At 40.3% G+C, this 14,376-nt stretch overlaps 1 protein-coding gene across 1 annotated transcript in view; it reads right to left on the reverse strand.

The window, feature by feature from the left end:
• Nucleotides 1-14,376, reverse strand: part of OPHN1 (oligophrenin 1) — a 407,359-nt gene that overhangs the window by 9,104 nt on the left and 383,879 nt on the right. Inside the window, exons 21-23 of the mRNA XM_030934177.1 lie at nt 8,135-8,458; nt 1,377-1,542; nt 272-322 (exon numbers count right to left, since the gene is read on the reverse strand). Of these exons, the coding sequence (XP_030790037.1) occupies nt 272-322; nt 1,377-1,542; nt 8,135-8,458 (541 nt within the window). The remainder of the gene's footprint in view (nt 1-271; nt 323-1,376; nt 1,543-8,134; nt 8,459-14,376) is intronic.

Consider the following 14,376-nt stretch of genomic DNA (forward strand, 5'->3'; position numbering starts at 1 on the left):
GAAAGAAAGAAAGAAAGGAAGGAAGGAAGGAAGAGGGACAGAGACACCAAGTGAGAAAAAGAATATGAGAGAGACAAATAGACAACACAGGTGAACAGGTGAGAGACAGATAGGGATGGAGAGACAGAGTTGGGGGAGAGAAAGTGACAGACAGAGACAGATCTGTAGAGAAACAAAAAAAGAGAGAATGCTAGAGTGAGCACAATTGCATGCTAAGGATGCAGTTATTAAAACGCGATTTGGTTTCTCTTTTGCCACCTCTATCTCTTACCTTCCTGTTTTCCGGGAAGCTGTTTCAAAAAACCTGGTCCTGGAAGCCACCCTGCAAACAGAAGCCAACCAAGTCCCATAAGTTGCTTTGGTAAACATGTGAGAACCAGTGGCCAACAGAAAGGACAGGAGACTCTGAACCAGATGAGACACCAATGCCAGCCCCTGACTTTGCTGGCAAAGGCCCTACGCATCTGAATGTGAAATGGCCCAGAGCCCACAGGCACCCCTAAGGCCATAGCTGACACTCTTTATCCCCACTGCTTCAGAATGCTCTGAGTATGTTGCTGAGTCAGGCTCTTCTTGGGGGAAATAAATGAAACCAGTCTTGATTTCAAAGTATAATTGTTGGCTTTTTGTAAATATACTGAGCTAATTAGTCAAAGCTGTGGAGGCTTTGTTCTTCTTTTCCTCCAATTTTACAATTATGGAAAACAAGAAACACAAGAAAAAGGAAGACCAAGAGGCAGTATACTGAGAGCAGTCCCAGTCAATAAAGAGAGGACAGGCAAGCGCGTTGTGGCCAAGCAAAGCTGGTCCCTGAGCACTGCTGTGGTCCTACCCTAGCTGCTCCTTCCCTGGTTCCTTGGCTTGCAGCCCAGCCTCAGGAAGGCCTGTTGGACATCAGCTCAGCTCCCACCCTGTAAGAGGCTCTCTGGGGAACCCAAGTCATTTTGAAAAAAATTTTAAATCATACCCTTTGCTTAAAATAAAAGCCTCAAGCATAAGTACAATGAACAAATCTGTTCATTAAATTACTTTTAAAACCAGTAGACATAACAAGAAAATTTTTTTTTAAATGTCCTGAGCCAAGGAAGCTAAAATCAGAAGGTAATAATATCACCATACAGAGATAAAGGAAGTTAAGAAAAATAGGTCTCCTAGCAGGTACTAAGAATCAAAGGTTTCAACTTTAGAGAAATCCCTCAGCTTTGAGCATTGAATGGAATACTCCCAACAGGGCTGGCTTATGATATTTCCCTAGACTATAAAGTGAAGGATGCCCCAGGGTTGTGCACTGTATACCCTTAATATGGTGATCCTGAAAGCATTCCTAGTGGCCTAGGACAGGCCTTCAGTCAAGTTTGAGGTATAACCCTACTTACACAGATGATGTGATTTCCCCTGCATTGCCAGCCACAATATCTGGCTTTGGTTCTGGCTTTTGGGGAGTAGCTGCCCGGCAGGGAGGATCTGGGGGCCTCACTGGGGGGCGGATGATGGTTGGCTTTTCTCCTGGAGGCCGCACTTTGCTGAAACTGTCAGCATCCCCTAGAAGAGAAAATGATACCAGGAACTTGGATGGTTAGCCAAACAGAACACTACTCATGAACAGGCACCCAATATGAGAGTTACCTGGGCCAACTTTCTTGGCCTCCATTTCTTCTTGGTGACTAACAACTCTGGCTATTTTTTTTTTTTTTTTTTTTTTTGTAATTTTTCTGGCAACTATCCCTTCAGACTATATTTGAACCCCAGCTCTGGAGTTTCAGATATCTTGGGTGTGTCATATCAATTACCTAAGTCTCAGTTTCCCCAGCTATATAATAAAGATCCACAATATATTATCTTACAGAGATAGTGGGAGGATTAAATCGGGTACTAATATATTTAGTGCAGGGCCAGGTACATAGTAGGTGCTTACTAAATGTCTTATGATGATGAATTTGAATTGTTTAAATTTATCATCACTGAAATCCAGGTCTTTTCACTTAGGCCTTGACTATTATAGTTGTCTTCTAACTCACCTTCCTGCCTCTGTGTCTTTAGTTTCCTTGTCAGTACAAAATAAATATAAATACATTTTAAATAAGATGGTTATAGTAGGACTATAGTGAAACAGGTAAACTCACACATTGCAGGTGGTAATGTGAACTGGGTTTATTTTATCTAGAGGGCATCAAGGATTCTGGAACAATATGGATGAAATACAAAATCATACATATGAGACAGTTCATACTTGTTGATCCAGTAATTCTGCTTTTGAGAACAGGCCCAAATGGACTAATCCAAGAGGGGAACAAAAACAACAACAAAAAAAACCTAAAGAAAAAGCAATTGGCACAAAAGCATGCATCTTATCAGAAAAAAAATCAGACCTAACCACAAAGGCTAAACAAACAATTCAATTCATACAAGCATTTAACCAATACATATTATGTGTGAACTGCCAAAAATTTAGACCAGGTCAAAACAAAAACAGGCATACAAAATAATATCAAGTGAAAAAGTCCACAAAAAGTGCTATTATATATAATAGCCCATTATAGCCCAAGCTTACACTCTCACAAAAAAAAAAAAAAAAACAAGGCACACAAATGACCCCTGCCCTCTAGGAGCTCAAAACTGAGTTGGGGATATAAGTCATATTCACGGGAAATAAGTGTGAATACTATAAATCAGCATCCACATTAGAGGGCCAATCTTGGGTGCCAAAATATGTGAAACAAGGGAGGGCTAACTGGGGTAGGATTGTCAGAAGGCTTCATGGACAGAATGAGAATTGAGCTAGACCTTGAGGTTAGTTTGCCGCTTCCTAGGTGGCATGGTAGGGACAGGTTGTGGGTTGAAAACATAGCTCTGAACTCTTTTATGCCATCTACATTTTAGGCTTGAGGCTTCTCAAAGGGCCTTGAATACAGAAGAGTAGATACCCCATCTTCCACGCCTGCCATTTCCTGAGAGGTTGTTACCTAGTAATACTACCACTTCTTAAGCCTCTATTATTTTACCAGATTCTTTGTATAGCTAATCTAATTTAATCCATGCAAAATCCTTGCCTTCAATGGTGGTATTGTCCCCACTTACAGTTGAGAAAACTGGCTCAAAGAAGTAAAGCTGACCTAACTAAGATCAAGTAGCTAGTAATAGTCTCCTATGAAAGCAAAACAACTGCTATCGTTTATTGAGTACTCTTGATATGCTAGGCATGTAGAGAACTCACTTTGTTGTTATAGTAATCCTATGGGCACAAATATTATCCTCATCATACAAATGAGAAAACTAAGGTTCAGAGAGGTTGTAACCTGCCTAAGGTCCCACAGCTAGGAAGAGGCAGAGCCAGGATTCAAACTCACATCTGGAAGATTCAGGAGCCTGAGCTTTTAACCACTAAGTCTCTTGAGCCTATAGTCTTTCCACCAAGCTGTACTTCCTTTTAAGTTCTTTTCAACCTTAGTCCAAAACCTGGCTTTTACTACAAAATTGATCTCCCTCTCAAGCCCAACCTGTTCCCTCTTTCTCTAATCTCTGTCAAATGAGCATAACCAAAGAATCTTAACATTTGCAGATTTATTGGGACCTGGTGGTCATCAGTATTCAACCTTAGCAACTTTTTTTCACCTTTCCTTATACTCATCTATACCCAACCTGAAGGTACAGAGTAGGAGGAGGTTGTTTCCTCTTGTAGATTCCCCATCTCCTAGAATTCTCTTTTTTTCTATGACACTCCTCCATGCTCACCTTAAAGCCTTCCTTAGCCATTATTTATCCTTATAAAACAATTTGGAGTTAGGCTCCAAGAAAAGTAGAGAATAAAAACCAAACAGTAGATTATTAAAGCATAAGTCCAAACAAGAAAATGCGGATAATGGCCAGCAACACCCATTACTGCAAGAGCAAGTCTGTTCCTAATACTTTTAGAGTAGATGCAAATGCCACTCATAGCATTAGTCACCTCAGTGGAGAATTGATGGCTCTGTGACTGAGCAAGTCCTTACAAGCCCAAAAGCATGCTACCAGATGCAATCTTTCCTTTCCAGCCAAGACAGAGGAAAGGAGCTAAGAAGGGCCCCTCAACCCATGTCATAAAGTCCTAGTCCATGGTGTGCTCTTCATTGTCATCTCAATACCTCAAGTAGAATGAAGGTCTCCTTGCTTCATGCTCCTACTAGAATTTCTTCTCACCCCTATTAGAACATTGATCACATTGGGCTGGGGCTGATTGCTTGCATGCCAGTGTCACCACGAACCTTTGGAAGGCAGAGACAATGACTTTTCATCTTTGTCTCTCCCTTTGCATAGGATTATGCCTGATTAAATAAACAAAAACATGTAAAGTAGATGGGATATAGCCCTCCTCCCTCTTCATTACCCAAAGGGAAGTCCTAAATCCCTTTGTGGTAGCTACATGTCTGCCCTTTGCAAAGTCAGGACACTTAAGAGGCAATAAACTCAGATGAAGGCAGAAAAAAATATGCTTGTATAATTTTGCACCCCCCAAAAGTAAGTGGTCCTTAGAAAAATAGAAAGGAGAAGGTAGCCAATGCAACTGAAGAAATATCGTATGAAGAAAAAGAGTCCCAATCTTGAACCCAAGAAGCTGAGGTCAAGCCCCATCTCTGCACCTTACAACCTAGGTAACTCTGAGCAAGTTGTTTTGTGTCTGTGAGCCTCTGTTTCTCCAACTATAAAAAGGGGAGGGTAAATCCTACCTCATAAGGCTTATCACAATGATTAGATGCAACTGAAGAGTGAAAGTATCAAGCTCATGTCTGGAACAGAAAAGGATCCTTGATAAAATTCCATCAGCAAACACTATTGATTCTTATTTTAAAGTTGACTATCATGGAAAAAAGCAGTTTAACATGCACCATGCTTTTGTTACTTTTAATTGCTGAGAAAAAATGTGAAGAATGTTAAGGCCACTCAAATGTTAAGTCAATGCAAGGGGTAAAGATGGGGGCAGGACTGTGGCACAGTTGGCTCACTAACACAATGGAGCCTGTGTACTGATCCTCAGGATGGCAGGCAAAGTCCTAAACAACAGAGCTGAAACGGGGTGACAACTGCAAGGTGCAGACTGGGCTGGCTGAGGTAACAGCTGCCTCCCTCGAATACTGCCATTCAGGCTACTGGCCAGTACCAGGAGCAAACAACTATCAGTTATAGCACAGGGTCAGAGCTGTGTGCAGCTTTTGCTTAACTGGTAACTCTTCAGATGCCGGGGAATCTACTAGGAGAAGCAGCCAGAATCAGGAGGGGAGCAAGGAGGAAGTAAGAAGTAAATAGATAGTGTAGGTAAGGTTCAAAGAGGCAACTATATCAGAGGTTTGCGGGGTTCTCCACCGAGGCAAAAACCACCTCAGTTCTGCTTTCTGTAGCCAAAGCTGGAAGCACGAGTTTTTGAAAAAAGTTGCATCATGCCAGGCTGTTGCTAACTGATTGAAAGCAGAAAATGAAGCCAGGCAAAGCTGAGGCCCAGATTTAGATAGTTAGGCTGATACTGAACAAGTCAGATCAGTACTTATATTAACTGAGACCATTAGATCAGAGTAGCTGCCGCCAGCAGCCCAGGGTAGGACTGGAGGAAGGAGAAGAGGGGAATGCCACTGGGATTGAACTTTGCAGGAGGGAGAGAAGAAGGGCTGAGTTACTGTGTGTGCTGAGCTGATAGAATCTGGCCAATCTCAAGGCTTGGCAACAGACAAGACAAATTTTACTGTGATGAGCATAAGTTGAGTTACCCAACCTTCTACCCAGATTGATAGGAAGGTCATGACATGACTTAAAAATGGAAGCAGAGGTCTACATTAAAGTTTTCCCTTTCTTGGCTATGTCCCAGAAGAGCCAAATCATAGTGAGAAGAGGGACAGGGGAGGGAAATCAGTATCATATTTTGAATGCTGATTATGAGCCAGATATTTTGTTATTCCTTTAAATCCTAGCAATAATAGCTCTATCAGGTGAACTGTTTTCTCATTTTACAGAGCTGGAAACCAAGGTGCAAACAGCTTAAATAAATCAACTGTGATAGCATGAGTGATCACATCAGCATCAGTGGATCAAATCAGAGCATTCAGAGTCAACTACTTGTAGAACTTGTACTGGACTTGTAGAAATTATACTGAACCCCCCCCCTCCCATCCCCACATTGAATAGCTTTTACTAAATTGTGCTCTGAGACAATGCCGTTGGTTCATACTGAGGTTGTTATATGAAATAATCCATGGAAGAAATTTTTTCCTGGCCTCAAAACCAGAAAAGTTATGGTTTACCTGAACAATTGGCTTGTTTTTACCTTAGGAACTTAGTTATATAATCATTGGTTTCTCTCTTTTTGTTTGTTCTAGAAAGTTTGGAACCAAATCTATGACACTGCTCCACCAAGTGTTTAAGGATTCATGGCAAATATTTTGTATACTAACTCCATTCCTGCCATTTCCTTGCTATTCTACCTTTCCCCAACCTCCCGATTCCCATTCTGGGCCTCATGTTTTCTTATCAGTACTCTAGAATCTAAGGTAAAGGCCAGTAAACTTTTTCTGTAAAGTGTCAGACAGTTAATATTTTAGGCTGTGCAGGCCATAAAGTCTTTGTTGCTACTATGCAATTCCGCTGTTGTGGCATGAAAGCAGCCATAGACAACATGTAAATGAAGGGGTGTATTTATGTCTATGGACAAAGTTTGAATTTCACAACATTTTCATGTCATAAAATATTATTTCCTTTTTAATTCCAAACATTAAAAATTGTAAAAAAAAAAAAAAAAAAAAGAATTCTTAGCTTACAGGCTATATAAAAAGAGGCAGTGCAGTGGGCCCAATCGGGTCCACAGGTCGTAGTCTGCCAAGCTCTCTCATCTAAACCTCAAGAGGACAGGGACTTCATTAAGTCTTATTCATTTCTTCAGCATGTAGAATGGGGCCAGGTACACGGTCAGTACTCAATAAATATTTATCAAATAAATTATTCTTAACAATTTTTTTAAGGTTTTACATTTTGCTATACTGTGAAACTCCTTAAAGCTACAAAGTAAAAGAGCTAGGACTTGGATCCAAGACTTTCTGATACTCAAATCCTTATTTTGTCCATTATATCTTACTATCTTCAAAGAATTATGTCCCCTAAAACTCCCCTCTGGATTAGCCCCAATCTCTCAACATGAGTCTCAACATGTAATAGTTAATTAAATTTGCTGAAGTCAGCCACACCTTGAATCTGCAATAATTTCAAAAGTTCAGAGTTTGGCAGAAGTTGTGCCCCTTTGTCCCTATTTCTCCCAAACTCCAAAGGGAGAATGAGAAAACAAGGGTTCACAGATTCACAGCTTCTTATAGGAAGGTAAAATGATTGTTCTGCCTCAGGGGAAAGAACGCTGACTTTGGTGTCTGTGAGACATGGTAAGATTTAGTTCCCAGCTCTGCCACTTACTAGCTGTGAATCTTTGGCAAGTCACTTACCTACAGCAGCCTTCATTTCCTAATTTAAAAAAAAAAAAAAAAAAAAAAAAAAAAAAAAAAAACAAGAATAATACATTCTTGGCCAGGTATGTTAGCTCACACCTGTAATCCCAGCACTTTGGGAGGCCAAGGCGGGTGGATCACCTGAGGTCGAGAGTTTGAGATCAGCCTGGCTAACATGGCAAAACTCTGTCTCTACTGAAAATACAAAAATTAGCCAGGCATGGTGGTGAGTGCCTGTAATCCCAGCTACTCAGGAGGCTGAGGCAGGGGAATCACTTGAACCTGGGAGGCGGACGCTGCAGTGAGCCGAGATCACGTCACTGCACTCCAGCCTGGGTGACAGAGCGAGACTCCGTCTCAAAAAAAAAAATAATAATAATACATTCTTTACAGTGGGATTGTGAGGATAAGAAATAGTATATCAGCAATTAGTACAGTGCCAGGCACATAACACTTGGGATATAGAGGTAAACAAAACAGGTAAAAAATTCCTGCCCTCATGAAGCTTACATTCTAGTGATTGTTGTGACTGATTATTGTGATCTTGCCCACTGTTCCAATATTAGTGATAGTAAACCAGAACAGAATGCCACTTAAATATATCTCCAAACTCAGAAGGATCTCAAGGTGAAAAGTAGTTAGGTTCAGCTCTGGCTCCCATTGGATTCCCAAGCACTTACCCTCCTTGTGATGGGCCAGGGGCCGGGGAGCTGGTCTCTTTATGTGGAAAGAGGGGGTCTTGGTGGGCCCAGAGCCTGGCATGGGTCCATTGGTGGCCTTTGGGGTAATCTTGGTCCCTCCATCCTGTAGCCTAGACACCAACTTCCCCACATCCACCTCTGGGCAGGGCTCCAACTTGCCATCCGAAATAGGCCTGCTTGGGGACTTCCTCCCAGGATCAGTTTCTCCACTCCTCTGAATAGGTAGTTTGGGGTGTTGTGGTGGCTTGGGGGTTTCTATGCTGCTGGTGATAGTACCATTCAGTGTTTGATGTTGGATTTCATCTGGGAAAAGTTGGTGCAAAGAGGAAAGATTAATGATAACTTTTAAAACCTTTTCATTTTGTTACATGCATACATACTTAATTTTGAAAATTTGTATACATTTTCAAAGCAGTTATGTCACTGTGGCACAAACCAACTATATCCCACAGAATCATTCTCTACCCTTCCCAGTTCATGTAAAGCCACAGATCCAATCCAAATAAGGAATTCAAGATCCGTGTATGATTTTCACCACCACAATTCAATAAGCCACAATAAACCAAGAGGTTTTATTAAAGGAATATGTCATTCAAAAAAGACTTAAAGTCCCCAATCAACGGCATATTCTATTCTTCGCAAATGAAGACATCATCAGTTAACTCTTAACCACTTCTCTGAAAAGTATTTTGTTAAGGTCTCTCAAATTTTAAGTTAATCAACATAACATACTTTAACTTCTTTCTCCAACTCAGAAGGAAACCTCCAACTGTTCTTTCCCCAGCTTTTGTGGTCTACAATTTCCTCTGACATTAGTACATGTTTTTCAGTAGTTCTGAGACTTACTGAAAGCTTTTGAGACCCTAATGAGACCTAGGGACCATCTCCCTAGAAAAATTAACCCACACAAATATAGCCAAAATTTTGAAAACTAATTTTTAAGTGATTCACAGAGCCTTCTGAAGCTGTCAATAAACCCCAGATTGAGAATGCCTGCTGTAAAGAAACTGTCACCTTCCATAGTCATAAAAAACTTCATGAGTATAGTGGTTAAGAACAGAGGTTCCAGCCAGCAAACTGAAACCTGAGATATATATCAACCAATTGTAATACATGGATTTTATTTAGATCCTGATTTTTTTTTAACAAAATGAGATAATAGGAGAATGTGGATACTGACTGGATAGTTGATCCTAAGAAATCACTGTTTTGTTTTATTTTCTTTTAAGTATGATGATGATATTGTGGTTTTGCTTTTAAAAGAGTTCCTTTCTTTTAGAGATATATACTGAAACATTTACAAATAAAATGACATGATGAGTAGGTTGGGGGAACAGGTAGGGGTATAGATGAAATAAGAATGGGTATATGTTTTTAAATGCTGAAATGTGGAGAGTTCAATATGTTTGTTTTCAATTTCTGTTTATGTTTGGAATTCTTCGTAATAAAATGTTAAAAGAAATACAGGCTCTGAAGCCAGGTGGCCAGGTCTGAATCTCAGTTCTGCTTCTTACCAACTGTGAGACCTTGTACAAGTTCCCTATTCTCTTTGTACCTCAAATTTTCTCCTCAGTAAAATGGGAATAATAAAGAATACCAGTCTCATGAGGTTGTGGTGAGGATTCCAGGAGATGGTACACTTATTTCAGTGCCTGGCACATAACAGACACTCATTAATTGGTGGTTATTACTTACACTATTATGTGGTGGGTGGGCAGTGAGGCAACAGTTTCCACGGGGGAAGTCTTGCTGCAAAGGTTTTTGTTCCCTAGACAGTTTTGTTCTCCTTGGGAATCTGTCACCACTGATGCCACTGCCAAAGGGGCCGGAACCAAGGGGAGTTCCCCTGCAGTCCCCGTAATTTTGTCCCAAAGTAGACCCATAGCCCTTTATTTATTAACCCTAGCACAAGTGCAACCAGACAGAGGCCATCAAACAAAAAAAAACTACCAAAGGCTCACAAATAACGGCATGAACATGAGCACAAGAGTGCCAAGTAACTAGAGCCTCTGGCTTCCAGGACATGCCTTGTGGCAGAGGCCATCTTTAAACATATAGCACTCAGGAGTAACTCAAGCACATCTACTCTCTCCAAACAATAAAGTGCATGGTGACATAAATTCTTTCCCTCACATGCTTTAGCCCAACATCTCAGCTGCATGTTCCTATCTGAATACTTTCTTCTGGCCAAGTGACTCCATCTTTGCTCTCCCTTAGGGAAGACAATAAAGGTTGCCTGTGCCCTACAGGCCATAGAGTATCATCACCATCTCAAGAGGGCCAGTTTTCATAAAGAGGATCCACATACACAGCCTCAGAGAGGCTGCTACCGTCCACTCAGGAAAGTATCTTCTGCTTGCTAGGGAAAATAGGAAATGTAATGATAGAAGCCATGATGACTTCGGAGCTAGGCCTTTCAGCAGGGAAACTATTTCCAGGTTCTGGGGTATGGTGAATAAAAATAATGATAATAGTGACAATGATAGTAATAATGAGAATAATACTAAGATAACATATACTATTACTTGAACACTTACACCATGGCAGGCCCTGTTCTAAATGCTTTACCTGGATTATCTCATATAATCCTCAAAGCAGTTCTATAAAGTAGTACATTGTTATTAGCCCCATTTTACAGATAAGAAATCTAAGGCACCCGAAGTCTCCATGTCACAAAGCTACTAAGTGGAAATGCCAAGTTTCAAATCTTGAAGTCTGTTTCCAGAGTCTATTTACTCTTTCTGAAGAGAGAGTTCATTGCTCTGTCAGGTAATAAAAGTTCGGTGCCATCCCCTTTCCCTAAGCAGCCATCCATTTCTACAGGAAAACACACAGACAAGCCTCAGGGACTATGAAGAACTGCGAGTGAATCAGGATCAGACAGTGAGACCTCATAAATAGGCATGGGGCCAACCCTTAAAGTGGAGGCCTCTCTTCTATGGGTGGGTAAGAGGTGGGGAGAAGCTTTGAGAGAATACACATTAGTACTGTAATAGAAATAAATCAATTATTATAATACATTTAGATTCATGCAAATAAGTGCTAGGAGTAAGACAGTACTAATACTGACTGCAAGGATTAGAGACAGTCTTTATAAAAAAGGTAACTTTTGAGCTGGGCCTTGAAGAATTCCAAAAGGTGAAGCAAAGTAGAAAGGGCATTCAAACAAAAAACAACTTGGAGGAATGAAAGACCATGTTTGCCTAAGAAAATATAATGAAAAGTTTGGTTTGGCTTGAGCATAGGGACCAATTATAGATGAAAAATTGTGGGTAGCTGGAGGTGAGGTTGCTGAAATAAGTTGGGTCTATATTATGAAGTCCATGAATGCCGTGCTCAGGAATACAAACTCTGCCTTTGAGTCACAGAAGACAATGATTTTGGGGGGCAGAGGGCTGGGGGTGGGGAGAAGTGGCATTATCAAATATGCATTTTTAAACATCCCTTTGGGTTCATTATGAAAAGTGATGAAAAGTAGGCTTGTTCCAACGAAAAATAGGTTGGAGCAGAAAGACTGGTGGCAGAAAGACCAGCTAGGGGACTGCTGATGAGAAGGATCCAAACTAGAGCTGCATCAGAAAAGAGAGGCAGATTCAAGAGAGGTTAAAGAAGTGGAATAACCAGGGCTTAGTTATGGAGGTGTGATGGAGTCCATGAGAGGGTGAAAGGAGTCACCGACATACTATATACAAAAGGGATAACAAATTTCAGAGTAAGATAATGAGATGCTACTGGTGAGTAGGATTGGTTCCTTCTCAGAACAGTGTTCACACAGGTTATAGGAAGTGTGATATTATAGTAAATAAATAAGCTTCAGGATAAGATAGATGAGTGCAAATTGTTCTGTCATTTAGCAGCTGTGTTAGTTGGGAAAACTACTCATCATCTTTGAGCTTCCAGTGCCTTCACTATAAAACAGAGTTCAGTATACCTACCTCTCATGGGAGTGTTGAACATTAAATGAGATGATGGATTCACACTCACAGAGAATGGCTAGAATAAATAAGACAGACTATACAAAGTGTTGGCAAGGATGTGGTGAAATTGGAGCCTTCATTCATTGCTGGTGGGAAAGTAAAATGGTGCAGCTGCGGCCTGGTGTGGTGGCGCACGCCTGTAATCCCAGCAATTTGGGAGGCCAAGGTGGGCGGATCATGAGGTCAGGAGTTTGAGACCAGTCTGGTCAAGACAGGTAGTGAAACCCTGTCTCTACTAAAAATATAAAAAATTAGCTGGGTGTGGTGGTGTGCACCTGTAATCCCAGCTACTCGGGAGGCTGAAGCAAGAGAATCACATGAACCCAGCAGGTGGAGGTTGCAGTAAGCTGAGATCACACCATTGCACTCCTGCCCAGGTGACAGTGCAAGACTTCATCTCAAGAAAAAAAAAAAAAAAAGGTACAACTGCTTTGGAAAACAGCCTGGCAATTCTTCAAAAGTTTTAATATAGACCAACCATATAACCTACAATTCCAGTCCTAGGTATATACCCAAGATAATTAAAAACAGACATCCACAGAAAATCCTGTGCATTAATGTTCACAGCGGCATTATTCATAATAACCACAAAATGAATACAATCCATGTGCCCATCAACTGATCAATGGATAAATAAAATGTGCTACATATATACAAAGGAATATTATTTGTCCATAAGAAAGAAAGAATGAAGTACTGATACATTCTACAATGTGGATGAATCTTGAAAATATTATGCTAAGAGTAAGATGCCATCCAAAAATGTCCACATATTCTATAGTTACATTTCTATGAAATGTTCAGAATAGGCAAATCCGTAGAGGCAGAAAGTAGATCAGCAACTGTCAGAGGTTGGGGGAGAAGTAAATTTAAAAGTATTGGGTTTCTGGGATGATGAATATGTTCTAGAATAAGATAGTTGCACAAAATATACTAAAAGCCATTAAACTGTATGCTGTAAAATGGTGGATTTTATGGTATGTGAATTACAGCTCAGTTTTTTAAAAAGTTAAAAATAAAAAATAAATGTCTAGACTGGATAACCTCATTGGAGATCTTCTGGCCCAAAGCCCTCATCACCACAGAGGGACAAATTGAGGTCCAGAGAGGGGAAGTGACTAGCTCAAGTTATTCAGCAGGCTAGTAGCCAAGATTAAATTAGACCTTCTGTCTACTGACACCCAGTTCATTCATTTTTTGCACTCATTTATTAAGAACTTACTATCTGCCTGGCACTGTGCTCATGCTTCAGATACAGTACAAAAAAACAAGTGTCCACTGGCATAGAGTTTATATTGGAGGAGACTGTAAATAAACAAACCCATTCTATAAAAATGAGACTATGGAACAACAGACAGGCATTCAATGTTCCCTTCTACTTTCTCCTGAATGCCAGCTCACCTCCTCTATGAAAGAGTTGATCCCTTAAGTGATAATCTCTTCATCATTCCTTATACATCCACTCATTCATTCTCAGAATATTTACTGAATACATGATACGTATACCAGGAGTTGTTCTAGGGCCTGGTAATCAAATAGATTTTACATTCTAATGGGAAAGAGAGGTAATAAACACATGAACAAACAGTAGCAGGGGATATGAGTTGCATAAAGCCATATAAAGGGATAGGGAGTGATTGGAGGAGGAGAAAGAACTATTTAAGTTGAATGTTAAGAAAAGATCTCTATGAGAAGATGGCATTTAGTAGACATCTGAATGAAAGAGTGAGCCTTGTGAAGTTCTGGAGGAAGAATGTTTAGGGCCAAGAGAGTAGCAAATGCAAAGGCTCTTAGGTAAGTTTGACACAAGTAAGGACCTGCAAGAACAATGAGATTAGAGTAGAGAGCAAAAGAGACAATGAGAGAGCAAAGTTCAGAAATGAAGGTCAGAGAAATCAGCAACAGTCATATAATGAAGAATAAAATGCAAATTTTATTCTAGATATGAAGGGAGGATACCGAAAATTTGGCACAGAGGGAATGATGTGATCTGATTTCCATTTTTTTCGTGGTTTCAGTGGACACTTTTATTGTTTATTTAATGGATCATCAATTTTGTCTCCCTACCTACAAATGGAATTTCATCTTGTTTCCATGCTGAGTAGTAAAACAGTGACAAAGCTAATCATAATAACCTACATCAAAAGAGAACTAAGCTAACACAGCTCACTTTTTTTAACAGGCAAAATATAAATACATGTACTCTAGAACACACAATGTTTAGTCACTAAGAAATTCAAATGG

Source organism: Rhinopithecus roxellana, chromosome 7, assembly GCF_007565055.1.
Source record: "Rhinopithecus roxellana isolate Shanxi Qingling chromosome 7, ASM756505v1, whole genome shotgun sequence".
NCBI lineage: Eukaryota > Metazoa > Chordata > Mammalia > Primates > Cercopithecidae > Rhinopithecus > Rhinopithecus roxellana.